Source organism: Eptatretus burgeri, chromosome 13 (genome assembly GCF_056783735.1).
Source record: "Eptatretus burgeri isolate ZD-2024b chromosome 13, Ebu_testis_v1, whole genome shotgun sequence".
NCBI lineage: Eukaryota > Metazoa > Chordata > Myxini > Myxiniformes > Myxinidae > Eptatretus > Eptatretus burgeri.
Window position 1 is genome coordinate 21,772,371 of NC_140973.1, and position 17,474 is coordinate 21,789,844.

General features: G+C 42.6%; 1 protein-coding gene across 3 annotated transcripts in view; it reads right to left on the reverse strand.

Moving 5' to 3' along the window:
• Window positions 1-39: 39 nt before the first annotated feature.
• The window catches only part of LOC147014041 (uncharacterized), a 23,188-nt gene continuing 5,753 nt past the window's right edge, over window positions 40-17,474 (reverse strand). For all 3 annotated transcript variants that reach the window (XM_085851610.1, XM_085851608.1, XM_085851609.1), the window contains exons 3-9: window positions 13,832-14,282; window positions 13,282-13,340; window positions 5,445-5,900; window positions 5,206-5,332; window positions 3,861-4,330; window positions 1,301-1,538; window positions 40-1,187 (exon numbers count right to left, since the gene is read on the reverse strand). In XM_085851610.1, coding sequence (XP_085707736.1) covers window positions 289-1,187; window positions 1,301-1,538; window positions 3,861-4,330; window positions 5,206-5,332; window positions 5,445-5,900; window positions 13,282-13,340; window positions 13,832-14,282 — 2,700 coding nt within the window. In that variant the 3' untranslated portion in view covers window positions 40-288. The remainder of the gene's footprint in view (window positions 1,188-1,300; window positions 1,539-3,860; window positions 4,331-5,205; window positions 5,333-5,444; window positions 5,901-13,281; window positions 13,341-13,831; window positions 14,283-17,474) is intronic.

Below are 17,474 nucleotides of genomic sequence, written 5' to 3' on the forward strand. Positions count from 1 at the left end.
ATAGTGTGGTGCAGCAAGAGAACAACCGTTGAGACCATGTAGTTAATAAGCACCATGTTATTAAAAAATATATTTACGATAAATAAAACAAAATTAAAAGTCACAGATCAAGGTAGCCATGTATCGTGGTTCTAACAGAGAATACATACAGTGCGAAGCTTAAAAATGAATGGTGAAGAACGTGCAGTGAGGATACGTGCCGAGGGACCCATTTGTGGTGGCGTGCGGTGATATGTTGGGAGAAATAATGTACATTTATAATCATAAAATATTTGCTGACACAGCATTTTACTTCAGTAATCCTGAGGACACAGACAAGATTTCCAAGTCTATTTGGTGAAGAATAGAATCCAGCGATTCTTGCAGTTCCCATAAGCTTGAGTCACTTTTATTTCCATCTTTACTTTCTTTGTCTCCTTCACTGCCTTTCCTACTCGCATCCTCTTCCCGTTTCCAGACAAGGAATGGAGGAACAGAGTCGGGCTCGGTTGTGGAAGGAAGGCAAGGTGTGATAGATGGAGAAAGATGTGGTGACACTGGAGGAGATTGCAATCCTGAAGGAGAGGGAGAGGACGAATATGCAGATAAATGAGGTGGATGAAGAAGAGGAAAGGCAGAGTTGATAGATACAAAATGGTAAGGAGTGGAAGGAGGATGGATCTGAGAATCGAGAGAGTCAGAAAGGACCGATGGATATTTCAGAACTTGGGGAGAGTGGAGGTGAGGAAGAGATGTTGATGTGGAATCGGACTCAATTGAGTGACCCTCTTCCTGTCTTAGAAATTCGCTCCAATCTCGGGCGTAACGGCTTTCTGCTGTCGGTCTACATCTCCCACCCACCCTTCCTCCGATGCTCTGCCTGACCCGCACACAACCCTGCCGACTCTCATTCTCCCCGCCATTTAGCCTTTCAAGGGCCTTCTCTGTCTTTCCTTGCTCTTCTGTCACATTTTCCACACCAATCTCCACTTCTTTGTGCGTCTCCAAACCTAGATCCGTCTTTACCTTCAACTTCACCGCAATCTCCATACTTTCCTTCTCTCGTCCGACATTTTTCATCACTGTATTTACATCTTGTGGTGGCACGTCTCTCTCCAAATCATCCAGCTGCTCCCCATCTTTTTTCTTATTTTTGCTCTCTTTGTGGTCTGCTCCTTCCAGATCTTCATTTTTCTGGTCTTCAATATCTAACGGAACACACATGGGATAGGGTTGGGTGGAAGTGTATGTTAAATAAACAAAGCCACTGTCTGGGGTCAAGTCATTTTTGGAATGAGACTGAATGCAAACCCTGCCTTACCAGGCCAGAGTAACAACAGCTTATGCAGAAGGTGTATGTTCCTCTTGAATCTCAGAGCATTGGCGAGGTCAGATGGTGGAGCTGAACATCCCAATTCCTCATCACCTCCTCTCCCGTTGTGCCCAGCACCGAGAAGCACCGGCGCAAAACACACTGCCAGGTTCTGCAGTGTCATTTTGTTTGCGGCGGAGTGTGAGGCAACAAGGCGAAGATGGGACAACAGCAAAGAGAGGGTAGCCTGGAGAAACAATGATTGTTGATAGTGATTGCAATGCCTTGCATCAAAGTCCTGATATAGAAGTCTGCCACATAAGTCCAAGTACACCTCATTGTGAGCTCTTACTCTTCAGTTAAATTCACATTTGGCCAGTGTTACACATCCTTCCTTGTCTCCACCAGCAAATTCTGAACTGATTTGAGCGAATATCAAATTTCATGTTTCCCATTTGTGCAATTTTAAACCAAGATATTATGGCAATTTTGGAAGATTTTTCTGCTTCACAATGAGCTCTGCATGATTGTGGTCATTTGAGATGCCATGTCTCACCTGAACATGTTCAGATTGGTGAAGATAAGGAAAAGGAAGGATATGTCAGATAAAGTAATGCACTGGATTACAAATGATAAAGCTCCTGTTCGGTAGCCATGTACTTTACCAGATATCTAATTTAGAGCCATTTATTTATGTTTGAAAATAGTTAGAAACCCTCCCCCCCCCCCACACACACACACATACACATTATATATATATATATATATATATATATATATATATATATATATATATATATATATATATATATATATATATATATATATATATATGGCCCGGCGAGGAGGAGTGATGTAAGCGACATTTTTTAATGATACGATGATGATAGGCTCGGATGATAGGGGAAGGGTTAAAATAGTGCTCTATGGCATTAACTCCAAAATGGCCGATGTGGCCCTTACATCACTCCTCGCGGTGCCTCATATATTCTCTCTTGTTAAGGAAGACCAAGAAGAAAGCTTATTTGGCCAAAACCTTCTCTATAAAGATTGTCCAGAAGCTATGTCTGTGACTCATTTAATTTCATCCCATTTTATTTTTATATATATATATATATATATATATATATATATATATATATATATATATATATATATATATATATGTATAATATATATATATATATGTATGTGTATAATATATATATATATATATGTATGTGTATAATATATATATATATATATATATATATATATATATATATATATATATATATAGTTATATTGCAGGGGTTATGGATGAGGTAGCATGTTTCGTTAGTGTGGTCCATGTGTTCACATAGTGTAGAACTTTCTTTTTTTTTTGTAACCAGGGACTCAGTACAGTGAGGGACAGTACAGTTGATATTTGCATTAGATGGGAGAGTGTATTTTGTACGAGTCCTCTTTGTAAAGGGAGAAGGGGGGTACCTTTGGATGTCTTGGTTCGTGTTTTGACAGATTTAAAGCCCCCTCGTGCACCACACTTGAGTAAAAGGCATCTGGCGTGGTGCCAGCCATCGCAAAGACCCCAGAGGGCTCGCTCCCATTAGCACACTGAAACCGCTGGTGAGGCCGTCACAATGGCTTTAAAAAGTTCCCTGTGGCCCGTGATGGTTCAAGGGGTGCCGTGATACCAGCCAGCCTCTGTTACATCGCCACAGTGAGGCTGCATGCTGTATGATTGACATTAACGGAGCTGTGTTAGGAACAAGGGATTCTCGGGCACTGTTGGTGTAGCCGCAGGGGAGGCAATGAAAGGCTGTATACAGACGCTGGCCAGTTGGAGATGAGGGCTCATAGGTGCTCTCTGGTGTCGAGATGAAGTGAACTCATCTTTGGTGCTGTGGCTGCAGAGCTGACCCATGCCTCCCTGGTTCCCTCCCGTGCTGCCTGTGGAGGAGCCTGCTTACACCTCCCATGTTCTTTGAGCCTGTGCCAGGCTCCCCGTTGTGTGTGTGTGTGTGTGTGTGTGTGTGTGTGTGTGTGTGTGTGTGTGTGTGTGTGTGTGTGTGTGTGTGTGTCAGAGAGATTGTGTGCTCGTAGCCACTTATGTTCCTGTATCAAGTGTATTTATTTAATCCTCTATTTATTCATTTGTTTTGGTGTGCCTTTCTTCCCAGGATTCTCAGTTTTTGTCATCTTGTGTGTCTTTAATGAACCATTCCGGCCTGATTGGAAATCCCTGGGGAAAATCCAAATTGGTTAAACAATCTCTTTATGAGAGATCGGCAGGATACAGATCCTATCTGGGGGAAGAAACCGTTTCCCGCTCAGCATAATTTCATTTAATTCGGCCATTCACAAAGCAAATTGCTCCGGCGTGACAATCCCCCTTCCTCCTATCCATCAACCTCTTATTTCCCCCCTCCCCATATCTTACCCATTTGATTCCTTTTCTCAACCCCACCCCCAACATTCTCCACGTACATGATAAATAAATGTCCCCATGGGTTTATGCCTTTATGCTAATAAGTTACTTCCAGTTTGTTACCAAAGTGTTGCTTTACCCAAACAGTTGGGAGCTTACCCTTTCTGGTTCTGGTAAGCATTTCAAGAGGTCCGTTTTAAGTTCTCTTCCCATCATCTTATTGCGCATTTTCATGTTGTCTGGCTCTCTTGATTTCTTCCCATCATAGTCTAACTTTGGTCCATTGTCTCCCCTCTCTTCTGTCTCCACCGCTGCCTCTTTCTCTCGCCTCGTCTCTTTCCGATACCTTTCTTTCTCTGTTCCCATCATTACTTCCACCTTTCTTTTATCTCTCCCCTTTTGCTCATGTTCACACACATCTCTCACATCCATTCTTCCCCCACTCTCACTCTTCATCCCTATTTCATTCACAGTCTCCTCCCCACTCTCTGATCCACTATCAACAACTCCACCACTATCTCTTTTCCCCTCCCTGTTGGCTGGTTGAGGGGAGATGCAGAGCAGGTTGTGGCACAGTGCCGGTGTTATGAGTGGTCCTGGCAACTCTCGAAGAAAGTCTTTCAACACACCTGTGTATATTGGAAATAAGGGAGAGGTGGAAGAGAATAATTTGAGAGAATGTGAGCAAAGCACAAAAGTCTGTGGTTTATGGACACGATAAAATCGTGTAGCAACAGCTCTTTCCCAATCCAAGCATAACCATACATCCTATGAGTGATCGATAAAAAGATGACTGCTTCACACTTGCTTGCATTGATATTCATAAAGCACAATCAATACAAGCGGTGGATCAAAGTAACCCATTCCAGCCACCCATCAATATTTAAAGAGAAATGTTGACCTGAAACTGCAATCCCTGCAGTTGAAAGTCACGTGATGACAGAATAAGAATTTATGTCAATAAAGGGACCTTTACAAGGCAGCATCAGAATCAAACCCACATTCTTGAGTCATGACAAAAGATGAATCGGAAACTAGTCATAACCGGTGACTTTCACCTCGCCGAGATAAAATAACACTTGCTCATGCTTGTGAATTCAATGACGAACAACAGAAAAATGAACACACACACGCACGCACACACATACGTACACGAAGGTGTACATTTTGAGACCTGGGAGGGCTTCGTTTCACCTCCTGAAACCTACATATGGAGATAACAACCAACGACACACACGTTTAACCGAATCCATTAAATTTAGTTTGCCATTTGAATAAGGGATGGTTTTTGTGGAAAAAGGAATTGTACATTTGGCGCTTCTGAATGTGATATTTTCCAAATACCAAATGATCGACGTGTACATTTAAGATTCCATTGTGAAATTTACAAATGAATGACTAGCGTGGACATTTATTCCAATGTGAAATGACCGACACATGTACATTTATAATTCCATTGTGAAAAGTCTAAATGCGATATGACCGACATGTCCTCATTTCCTACCTGTTATTACATTGATGTCAGTGACATATTCAGAAGAGATATTCACGGAGCCAGAACTTTCCTCAAATTCGGCACGGAGCGCTCGTTTCCCCGCCGCCGAACCACATAGGCGGTACAACCCTACAGTCTGGGTCCATCAGACGGAAGAATCATTCATGAATCAGAATGCACCAGCAGTGGTTTCATCTACAGTGACCTTTTCGTCTACTGCTTACCTATAACCCAAGCCATGTGCTCACCTGCAATCCACGTTCCTCAATTTCAGCCACACATGATTGCAGCAGGAGTGCAACGCCCACCCCAGAGTCCTCCCTCCGTACAACAGTAGCCAGATCCACTCCAAATACTCTGGCTTCATGAGTTTCACTGGACTCTGGTGTTTTGCCACTCACTTGGCCCCCAGGAGCCATTGTCAGTACAGCATATAACACTCCGTGGGGCTGCAGAGCGACAGCAAGGCGATGAGGTGTACACGGCATGGTGCCGTTATTTATGGGCTCTGAAGGAAGGAGGAGGGAAAGGCTAAGCACCCCTTGAGCGATAATGCGGCGACGAGGAGTGTGGGAAGTCCAGGAGAAGAGGAGCAAGCGGAGGGTGTGCGCACACTCAAGAGAGAGTGTAAAAGTGTGCGCTAGAGGAAGTCGTGATTCCTCCGGGTACAACTTGGCCGTACGGGCACGTGTCACCCCATCAACCTGCAAGAAACCTCACCTTGTATTAACAAAGATGATGAGCATGAAGGGTGAGCGTGAAAACCGCCATTTTAAATATCAGTCTTGTACATGTGTATCAGTCTTCTGCCTTGATGGGTCATCAGAAATAAAGAAAAGAAAAACATTAAAATGCAGAGCTAGAACACCATTTGCTCCCACAAAGAGAAAGAATAGTGAGTGTGTGTGCACCTATAGGCCTATGGAATCCATGTACAAGTTCTTAATGGGACAGTACAGAAACTGTCTGATCGTAAATACAAAAGACACAATTCGAGGCAAGACAGGTGTTTTTATGCCTCTGGTGACGAAGTCGCCGGTGGCATTATGTTTTTGGGTTGTCCGTCCGTATTTTCTCTGTTTTCTGTGCAACCGCTTATCTGAGTGACATGAAATTTTCACTATCGATGCAACTACTTATGAAAAAATTATTATGATAATTATGACGTCATAGATCATGTGGGGTGGGAGCCATGCTGGAAAAACTTTGGACCTCTGTATCTCCGAACCGCACCGTGGGAAAAATTGAAACTTGGCACTTGTCAACAACTCTGCATGGGGAAGAAGAGTGATTTCACTATGAAGTCATCAGTGAAGTGGTATCCCAGTCAAAATTCGACAAGTAGAACGCTGCATTCGATCAGTGTGAAAATTTGTGAGGTTCATCTCGGGATAGATTGGTCAACAGAAAAGAAAAAAAAATGATGTCATTGGTCATGTAGTTTGGCAGGGGCCATATTGGATTGAAGAAAAATATTTAATGTTTTCTTTGGCAATGCTTAATCCAGTTAAAGCGAAATTTACCAAATATCATCTAACACTATAGCTGCATACAGTGTGGAAATGATAATGTGATTGGTGACATGGTGTGGCAGCCATATTGGATAGAAAAATGAACCTTATTCGATCAAAACGAAACTTCACACTTGTGATCCTCCACCAAATCATGGGCATAGTACTAATTTTAAACGCCGTAGGTCATGTTGCTTGGCAGCCATGTTAGTTTGAAAACCAAAAGTTTAAAAAAACTTTTTTTCTCCAAAACTGCTTCATGGATCGATGTGAAGCATGTTGCTTTCCATGAAGCACGGGCAGTGGATCACAACTGTAAAACTTCGCATTGATTGCTACAGAGGTTTCTGAAATCTAATTTTTTTTAATATTTCCCTTCAAACCAATGTGGCTACCACATCATGTGACTGATGAGGTCATTGTTAAATAAAATATTTGCAGCAACAGCAGTGGATCATCACTGTAAAGTCTTGCATTGAAAGGCTAAGTGGTTTCAGAGAAATATATCTATTTTTTAATGTGATCAACTCGGCATGGGGAATATTGGTTGAAAATTTCAACATCATCGGTCACCCGGTCTCGCAGCCATGTTAGACAAAAAAACCTTATCCAATCAACGCAAAACTCCAAAGACGTGATCGGCCACCCATTCTGAACTTGAATTGATAAAGACGTCGTGGGTCAAGTGTCCAATCGGAGCGGGGCGTCATGGTTATTTTTACGCCATCGAAATTTCACAGTTTTCACCACAGATGCAACTAGTCGTGTAAAATGTTTTTGTGATAACTATGACGTCATAGGTCACATGGTGTTGCAGCCATGTTGGAAAAAAGGAAAAACTTTGGATCTCTGTATCTCCTAAACCGCACCATGGAAAAAATTGAAACTTGGCACATGTGAAGTACTCCCCATGGGAAACGAGTGTGCTTTTTTTTTGACGATGTCATACGTAGCTTCATTATGATGTCATAATTGCATATGTCAAATGCTTCATCTGATCAGGATGAAAATTTTTGAGGATCACCTTGGGCTAAATTGTAATTGGCAAAAAAAAAATTGATGATGTCGTCAGTCACGTGGTTCGGTAGCCATATTATTTTTAAACATGAAACCTTCAAAAATCTTCTTTTCCTTCGCATTCTGCGAAAGGTTATGTTTTGGTTGGCGTGTATTTATTTATTTGTAATCTTGTGATTCGTATAACTCAAAAAGTATTAAACCGAATTGCATGAAATTTGGTGGGATGATTGGTTATTAGCCAGGAAGCACTCGATTAGATTTTGGGATCGTTCGGGTCAAAGGTCAAGGTCACGAAAAGGTCAAAATCGTCTTTTTACGATAATACAGTCAATTTTTATTCAATTTGCATGCAACTAACGCCAAAATGTTCAGAATTCAACGCCTCATCTTGTGATATGCAATATGACACAATGACGCCCATACTTTTGTTACCGGTTAGGGGTCAAAGGTCAGGGGGGTCACGACCTTGAAAAATATGCGGTTTTTGTCATAACGCGGTCAATTCTTGTCCACTTTACATGAACCCAGCACCAAAATGTTCAGAATTTAATGCCCAATCTTGTGACACAATGACGTCATAACACATGTCAACGGTTGCGGTAAAATGTCGGGGGGGGGGGGTCACGCCCTTGAAAAATATGCAGTTTTCAGCATAACTCAGTCAATTCTTATTCGATTAGCATGAAACCAGCATCAAACGAGATTACCTTCTCTTGTTGAAACGTTGTATTCACTGAGCTTGCGAGTGAAGACTCGCCAAAACGACGTGAGTTGATTGTTGTTTAGTCCGTAGCCCCCGAAAGTCATGGGGGGGGGTCATGACATTATAGATATGTGGTTTGTGTCATCAGACCATTCATATGAAACCAGTTCCCCACACTCATACCAAGAACAAAAAAAGTAGTGGAGGCGAAGGTATGCGCTCTATGAGTGCCCGTTCTAGTTTCTGTAATATAATGGCTGAACAGATCGAGGTGAAACTTTACAGGTATGATCGCCGATCCATGAGGAACAAACAGTTTTCAACCTATGACGTCACAGGTCATATGGTTTGGCAGCCATGATTTTTTTTTTGAAGCATAAACCTTTAAAAACCCTCTCCAGAACGGCTCGACAGATCGAGGGGAAACTTCACTCACACGTTCCCCAAGCCTTGAGGATACCAAGGTGTTCACGAATAATTAATAGTTCACACGGTCTGGCAGCAATATTGGTTTGAACAAAAAAAAAAATTTAATCTTTCATTTGAACCACTTCATCAATCGATGTGAAGCATCACATTTATGATCTAGTCGTCATGTGGAATGTACGTTTTAAATTTCAACCTGATTGGATGCATAGTCTGGCAGTCAGGATTATTTAATATTTTAAATCAAACTTGGTACAAGTATTACAATGATGTAATAATATGGGCAGAGGCATGTCTGGCAACGTCGAAAATTGTCGTTCTAGTTTCTTTGTCGATTTTGATCTGGATATATGAAATGTAAATGGCTGACAAATCATAAAATGGGAAAATCAGATGGGTCACATTAATTTATGAATCGACACTGGTCCATTGTCGTTGTAGCAGGAAAATCAAAACTTAACCACAAGAGAAGCAATGATTATTCACATGTACAAGATGTTACATTAGAACTCATAAGATGAGTAATGTAGGTGAAACAACTAAATTGGTGTCATTCTCATGAACACGATTCCACTGAGATAGACATACAGTATATTTACATTTTGATGAAAGCACAATGGTTTGTCACATGGCCTTGTGTGATTCAAAAACGACAGAAGTGTTAATTGTAAAGACAAGCTGCTGGGTTTGTATATGGGAGGGATTTCACGAATGAATAGAAGGATACAAGGAACTTGGACACATGCCCATTATTCCTGCATTTTATCAATGCCACATTCATACTGTTTCTGTTGCCACCACCTTTCCAGGGAGACGATTTCATGCTTTAATCACGAGAACGGCACTCTGTATTGCAGCGCATACCTCCGCAAGGCTGAACAGTTTACATTTTGTATCCCACTCACAGGTCGAATCTGAATCCGGACCTGAACCAGAATTGAATTGGCTTGTCGTCACATATCCACCTCATCCACCTAGCTTTGTCATAACTTGTCCAGAGCTTTTTGAAATACAGTATCGTGCTGTATATCATTTTTTGGCCTCATCCCTCAATGGTGAAGAATCACTTAAAAAAATTATCGGATCTGGATCTTCACCAAAATCGAATCGATTAATTTTTGTCTGACACCCAGCCTGTCCAACAAATTTCGTGCGAATCCGTCCATAACTTTTTGAGATATATCCTGCTCGCAGACAAACAGACGGGAGTGAAAACAACCTCCATCCGCCTTTGGTGGCGGAGGTAACTACTATCTGAGTGAAAGGCCTTAATACTAACATCCTAATCCTCATCTTCTTTACTTTCAGACTGCGTTCCGTTCTGCTTTCACTATCCATTCTGTTGGAAAACTCTTCTGTGCTTTTTTTGTCTTTGTCCTTCATTAACTTAAATATCTCTAACACATCCAATCGTAATCGCCTCCTTTCTAATGTATAATCCTGTCTCCCTCAGCTGCTCCTCATAGCTTAGTGTAACTCGGCTCAGAAGCAATCTAGTCACTTTATACTAAACCCCCTCGATAGCAGCTATGGTCTTCTTCAGAATATGTCGTGACCAAAGGACTACACAACATTTGCAATTATGCCCGAACAAATTCTGTCCAGTTTTCTTTACAGAATATGAATTTTGTACCTCGTAATTTATCCCCATCTATGAATATAACCTAAAACCCTGTTTCGGTTAAAGTTAAGGCTTTACCTACACATGTCTGGCTTACCCCCACATCTGCTTACCCCCCCACCCCATCTGCCCTCCCCCCCCCCCCCATCGACGACCACACACACACATCCTTCTCGTGTGCCACACATTTCATGTAATACGTAGATTGCCATTTGCATTATGCTGTCAATTTCATTCTTCGTTTTTATCCCCAGCACATTATATTTCCTCTTGGCAAATTATATCTGACAATTTTTTTTCCGCAATCTATGAAAGTATCAAGACTTTCCTGAATCTGATCACCCCCATCTGCTATCTACCTTACATCCACGCTTTGTGGCTGACTCTTAACCCCACAATCCAGATCATTGATGTAAATTTTGAAAAATAATGGTCTGAGTACTGATCTCTAAGGGTACTCCACTACTTACATCCTCCCAGCAAGACATCCTCTCACTCACAGCCACTCTTTGCTTCCGATCACTAATCCAGTTATTACTGCATGACCAGCCACTCTGCAAGATCTAACCTTAGCTAACAACCTCCTGTGTGGTACCTTATTAAATACCTTCTGAAAATAGATATACGACATCCACTGAACTTCACTCAGCAAATCAGAAACTGCCTCAAAGAACTCCAATTAATTTGTTAAACATGACCTCCCTTTAGTAAATCTGTGTTGACTCCCTTTAATTAGTTGAAATTTATCGAAACGGCTCCCGATGGAATCCCCGATTAAGATCTCCAACATCTTTCCTACAAATGAACAAGATCCAGCCTGTCAGTGGGATACAAAGCATAAACTGTTCAGCCTAGTGGAGGTTTGGGCTCTACCGCATGCCGTTCTAGCTGTTAGTTGTACAGTATATGCAATTACCATTGGGCGACGCATCAAATATGTCACCGTTTTCTGGATTTGATCCCCGGTTTATGACCAGAGGGGTGTGGACTTAGGGTCACAGGGATCAAAAATCAAGTTTTTCCAAATTATTTCATCTTGTATATATTTTAAATGAAAGCTTATTTATAAGGAGATAACAAATCAATAAAAAAAATGGTCATCACTTAGGGTAGGCACAGGGATCAAATATAAATTTGATAATGGGTCGTTCCTGGTGGAACGTTTTGCCATTTTAATTTATTGGGGGGATATTGTAATCTGCTTCCTCTGTCTGTCTGTCCATCCGTCCATCACACAATCTCCTCCTAAACGGTTGTGCAAAAATTCACCAAACTTGGTAGTTATGATAGCCACATGGCAAGAATGTGCAAGAGCAAGCAATGTTATTTTGGCCCTGCCCCCTAGGGTGGAGTGAAAACGTCAAATACCAAAAAATGCAATTCTGGGCACATTTTGAAATGAAACTTTGTAAATGCAATCAACATTGGGAGACGCGTGAAATATGTAACGATTCTTTGGATTTGATCCCCAGTTCATGCCTCGGGTGTGGGGGGGGGGGGAGGGGGACTTTTTGTCATAGGGGTCAAAATGCGGAAAAAAAAAGGTTTTAAATTCAACAGTTGATATTGGGTCATTTCTGGTGGAACTTTTTGCCATCTTTCAACTTTGCTTTTGATGGGAAGTGTGGGGATTTTCAATGGTGCACCATCGATTTCGTTTTCGCTCAACTTTGCTTTTGATGGAGAGCGTGGGGATTTGCGATGGCGCACCATCGATTTCACTCTAGCTCTACTTTGCTTTTGATGGGAAGCATGGGGATTTGCGATGGCATACCATCGATTTCACTCTAGCTCTACTTTGCTTTTGATGGAGAGCGTGGGGATTTGCGATGGCGCACCATCGATTTCGTTTTCGCTCAACTTTGCTTTTGATGGAGAGTGCGGGGATTTGCGATGACACACCATCGATTTCACTCTAGCTCAACTTTGCATTTGATGGGAAGCATGGGGATTTGTGATGGCACACCATCGATTTCACTCTAGCTCTACTTTGCTTTTGATGGGAAGCATGGGGATTTGCGATGACACACCATCGATTTCACTCTAGCTCTACTTTGCTTTTGATGAGAAGCGTGGGGATTTGCGATGACACACCATCGATTTCACTCTAGCTCTACTTTGCTTTTGATGAGAAGCGTGGGGATTTGCGATGGCACACCATCGATTTCACTCTAGCTCTACTTTGCTTTTGATGGGAAGCATGGGGATTTGCGATGACACACCATCGATTTCACTCTAGCTCTACTTTGCTTTTGATGGGAAGCATGGGGATTTGCGATGGCACACCATCGATTTCACTCTCGTTCAACTATGCTTAAGGTGGGAAGTGTGGGGATTTCCAATGTTGTGCCATCGATTTCACTCTTGTTATACTTTGATTTAGATGGGAAGTGTGGGGATTCGTGATGGTGCGCCATCGACTTCGCTCTTGTCTTGTCTTAGCTTTCCTCGCTGTTTTGTCACATCTTCCACTCCTACTGAGAACTCCTCTTGAAGCCCTTCCACACCCCTACATAGATTATTTCAGCTACTTCGTCCACAGCTGACTGTTGTGTAAATGTTGAAGCAAAATAACTATTTCATCAGCCTGCCATCTCACTTTCATCACTAATGAATCTCCTTGTGACATCCCTCACTGGGTCCACACCTGTCTTAACCTCCTCCTAACCTATAAAATCCCTCCCTTACCCATTTTTAGGTGGCATGTTTGTAGAGGAAGAGGGGTTATATTATACTCTGTGGTAGTGTTTGATGTTCTATTTGACATTAGTGTTCAGATTTAGTGTAGACAATGTGGTAACAACCTGAACAGCACAGAAAATGTGTGGGACTTGGCAGTCTTTTGGCCCAGGTGGTTGCCATCCTGTGCACACAGAAATAAAAACAGAGAAAGTATTTGTTTTACAAATCACCATCTTGTTAAAAAATATAAGTGCACGATGGATGCTCCTCTCTGGTCACTATCCAAATGTAAATCTACAGAATTATCTCAATAATCCTCCCACGACACATGTATCGTGACAAAGGTGTCTGATGTCTCCAAAGGCCAGCATCACAACACCTTAAAAGGCCAGTATTCAAGGATTATGTTGGTTTGTTATATTTACATTTCCAACATTTTGGTGACTGTGTCGTATCGAACGTCCTCGTATAAAAAAGGAAAATTTGTCAGTACTCGATATTTTTTTTAAAACCATCATACTGTCTTGTTATGCTGGCACTCTTCTTTCCATTCTCTTGATTGATAAGTGACAACTTAGTCAATCCGAGTGGCATTCCCTTCTGAGCACTTACATTTCTCCACTAATAATGCATCACAACATCACATCATCACATAACTCAAGCATTCCTCACCTTGCTGCCTCAGTTGTTCTTCATCACTGCTGCTCTCGCTCAATGCCTCCACTTTATCTCCCGAGCCTCCTGGCCCATTGGCAAGCAATCTCACTGACCCCTCACTATCCATTCTTCCCAACCCATTCACCGTTGACTTCATTTCCTCAACGTCAGATTTCTGCAACCTCACTGCTATACCTGAGCTACTCGACATCGCCAAGCTTTCAAAAGTCCTCTCTGGTACCTTGCCACGCTGTCTCTTATAAGTCTTGCCTCCAGAACTGGGTATCCGGAGACCTTCTGCTCCGAAGAGGCGTATTGTGAGCAAGCCGGAAATGGCTACAGAGGGGCAGGGTGCTGAAGTGGGTTTTGTGTAAGGAGTAAAGGTCACTGGGTCAAGTTCACATGGAAGGACTGATGCGCTCTTGGAATCTGGCACGGGCGTCCCACCATCACTGAGGTATCCTTCCTGGGGTACAGAGAATATATATTTACACATTAGGAAAAAGCCAATTGTGTTGATTCCAAATATAAAGGAGTAACTAAAAGGAACTTCAATGCAAAAGCAGGCCACTGGGCCCATGAAGCCTGTGCAATTGTGCCAACATATTAGTACTCCCCCAACATCTAAATACCTATCCAACTCCATTTTTAAATTGTCCGTTATCACTCGACAGCCCACCAAATTTATATTCATAAATTACTGTGAATATAAATGCCATCTCATACAGCAAGGAGCACCGTATCATAGAGAATGGAAATAAGCTGGCTGTCCTTCCAAAATAGTAAATACCTATTTCCTGATTGCAACACGATTCTTTTTATTATTTCCCTCGCCAAAGGAGAGGTTATTGCATTTTGATCAGTTTATTTAGCTGTTTGTCTGTTTGTCCACACAGAATATGCTGACGTAGGCCAAAAACGCCACCGAGGGGTAGCCAGTAGTACACATTCTCTTTTTTTCAAGCAGTATCTCGATGAAGTATGCAATTTGGAATGTATGTCTATAAATTATGTACAATTAGAACGTGCGTACATCTATAAAGTATTACAATTAGAATGTAAGTACATATATAAATTATGTATACAGTAATGAGAATGTGAGTACATCTACAAAGTATGTACAATTAGAATGTGAGTACATCTATAAAGTATGTACAATTAGAATGTGAGTACATCTATAAAGTATGTACAATTAGAATGTGAGTACATCTATAAAGTATGTACAATTAGAATGTGAGAGCATCTATAAAGTATGTGCAATTAGAATGTGTGTATATCAATAAAGTATGTACAATTAAATGTGAGTGCATCTATAAAGTATGTACAATTAGAATGTGAGTGCATCTATAAAGTATGTACAATTAGAATGTGAGTGCATCTATAAAGTATGTGCAATTAGAATGTGTGTACATCTATAAAGTATGTGCAATTAGAATGTGTGTACATCTATAAAGTATGTGCAATTAGAATGTGAGTGCATCTATAAAGTACTAGCAGGGATTCCCGTGCTCCACACAGGAATCCCGTGGATGACAGCGGGTCTGAAGGAGTATATGTCACTGTTAATTGTAAAATTGTAGAGGCTGCCACCATTATTATTTTTTTTCATCACCACTATAATATTATATTTTCCCCGCCATGTTTTATATGCAGAAGACTCGAGTTCAAAAATGTTAAGATTTATTGCCGCATCAGATAAAAAACCATAATGCCTCAACAATGTGAGGCTGGTTTCATGTCATCATTTGTGACTTAATTAATTCTCATTCTCTAGCAAATTCCGTTGGTCCCATGTCAATCGGCTGAACTTGAAAAATTAACGTTACACAATCAGGTGATGACGTCATAATTCAGAAACCGGGAAGTCGGAAGTCATTGTCTTCAATTGACGAGCATTATTTTTTCATTCTATTGCAAATGGCGTTGGTCCCATGTCAATCGGCCGAACTTGAAAAATTAACGTTACGAAATCAGGTGATAACGTCATAATTCGGAAACCGCAAGTCGGAAGTACAATTCTTTTACATCGGGACACTCCCAGGTACATGTTCTGTCAGCCTGTGAAGTTTGGTGAGGATCAGCCCATTACTTTTCGCATGCATAGGTCACAGACAAACACACACACAGACACACAGACAGACACACTTTCAACTATATATATTGTTGTGGTTACCAAATTCGCAAACCACCATTCAGGTCCCTTAGGTGAGGTATCTTGGTAAGTACATGTGTAGTTAGGCCCAAACCCATTGTCTAGTGGGAATACATGTCATTTATGCGTGCTGCGACTCTTCAGGATAGCCGTTTTTCTTTTGCTATCTTTATTTTGGACCAACCGCCATGATTACCACCACAACCACAACATCAACCACCCACCGCGGCGCCGCTTCACGTCACACCTCGCAACCGTCGCATCGCCACCGTTCTTGCGCCGCTTGTGGGTACCGGTGTTGGACTCGTGCAGGGCGCACGCCGAACAGCGTGTACAAAACCACGGATTTTCCACTTCAAAAACGGATCAAAAACGACACACGCCCACTTTTGTTCCGTCCAATCGGTGAGCGAGGGGCGATTTGGCCCCGCCTCCAGGGCATTGGAGGGCGATCGATATATGCAAATTTATGGATCAAAAAGCATTCACGCCCACTTTTTCTTGGGCCAATGGGGAGCGAGGTGAAAGGTCGAAGGCAGGGGGTCAAAGATGAGAGAGCGAAGCCACGGGGCTGATATAAGCGACCGCGTTCGTCAGTCAAGAAACAGAGAGTTAAGACTTCGCGGGTGGTGGAGTTGGGAAGAAGGAGCTGGTCGTCGTCGTGTGCGTTGGCGTTGGAGTCGTAGCGGAGGGGACGGAGCTGTGGAGAGGCGGCGAGGGCAGACGAGGGGGTGCTCGCGTCGTGCAGGGAGCTGCACCCCAGGGAGGCTGACAGCGCGACCTGGCCGAGGTGGAGACGCTCGTCGCGGGACTCGAGTCAGAGTAGGAATCCTCTATACCCCGAGCATCAGCAACCCCCTCCTGTTTCCCCCCGCGCTGAGATAGTGCGACCAAGGGGGCCCCTTTCCCACCCCCTACCAGACACTGCCCGCGAGGCCCGCGGAGTTGAGGCACCATCGCCGCTCCGCGTCTCATCACCAGACGGGTAGGCCCGACCCGGTCTCGGCCTCAGGCCCGCCTCATCTTTGAGGGTTCTCTGTTCTTTTCCTTGGTTTTGGGTATGTGTTGTCGGCGCCGTCTGTGAAGTAAAATTGTATAAGTGTTGCCGTGTGCTCGCGTAATCGGTATTAGATCTGCATTGTCGCATTTGCTTTTTGTGTAAAATTGCATTGTGTTTTTCTTTTCTATGTGCTTTTGGTGGAATTGAATATGTGTGCTTTCCGTTCGTTGCGAATAAATGTGCTTTGTGTTGAACTGTTTCCCGCTTCGCTTCGTCATTTCTTTCATTGAATCCTCATCTTGCTTCACGTAAAGGGCTGGTAGTGGGCTGAATACGCCCGATAATTAATCGAACCGTCGAGGTCGACGAATAACACCGCTCGGTTATCCCGATAGTACGGAACGGGTCGCTTAAGTGGCCCGTGTCCGAAGTCGACCTGCGGCGAGGTGCGATCGCCCGGTCTACCCTCCGTGTGGGTACTTAGGTAGGTCGAATTTGGCGAGCAA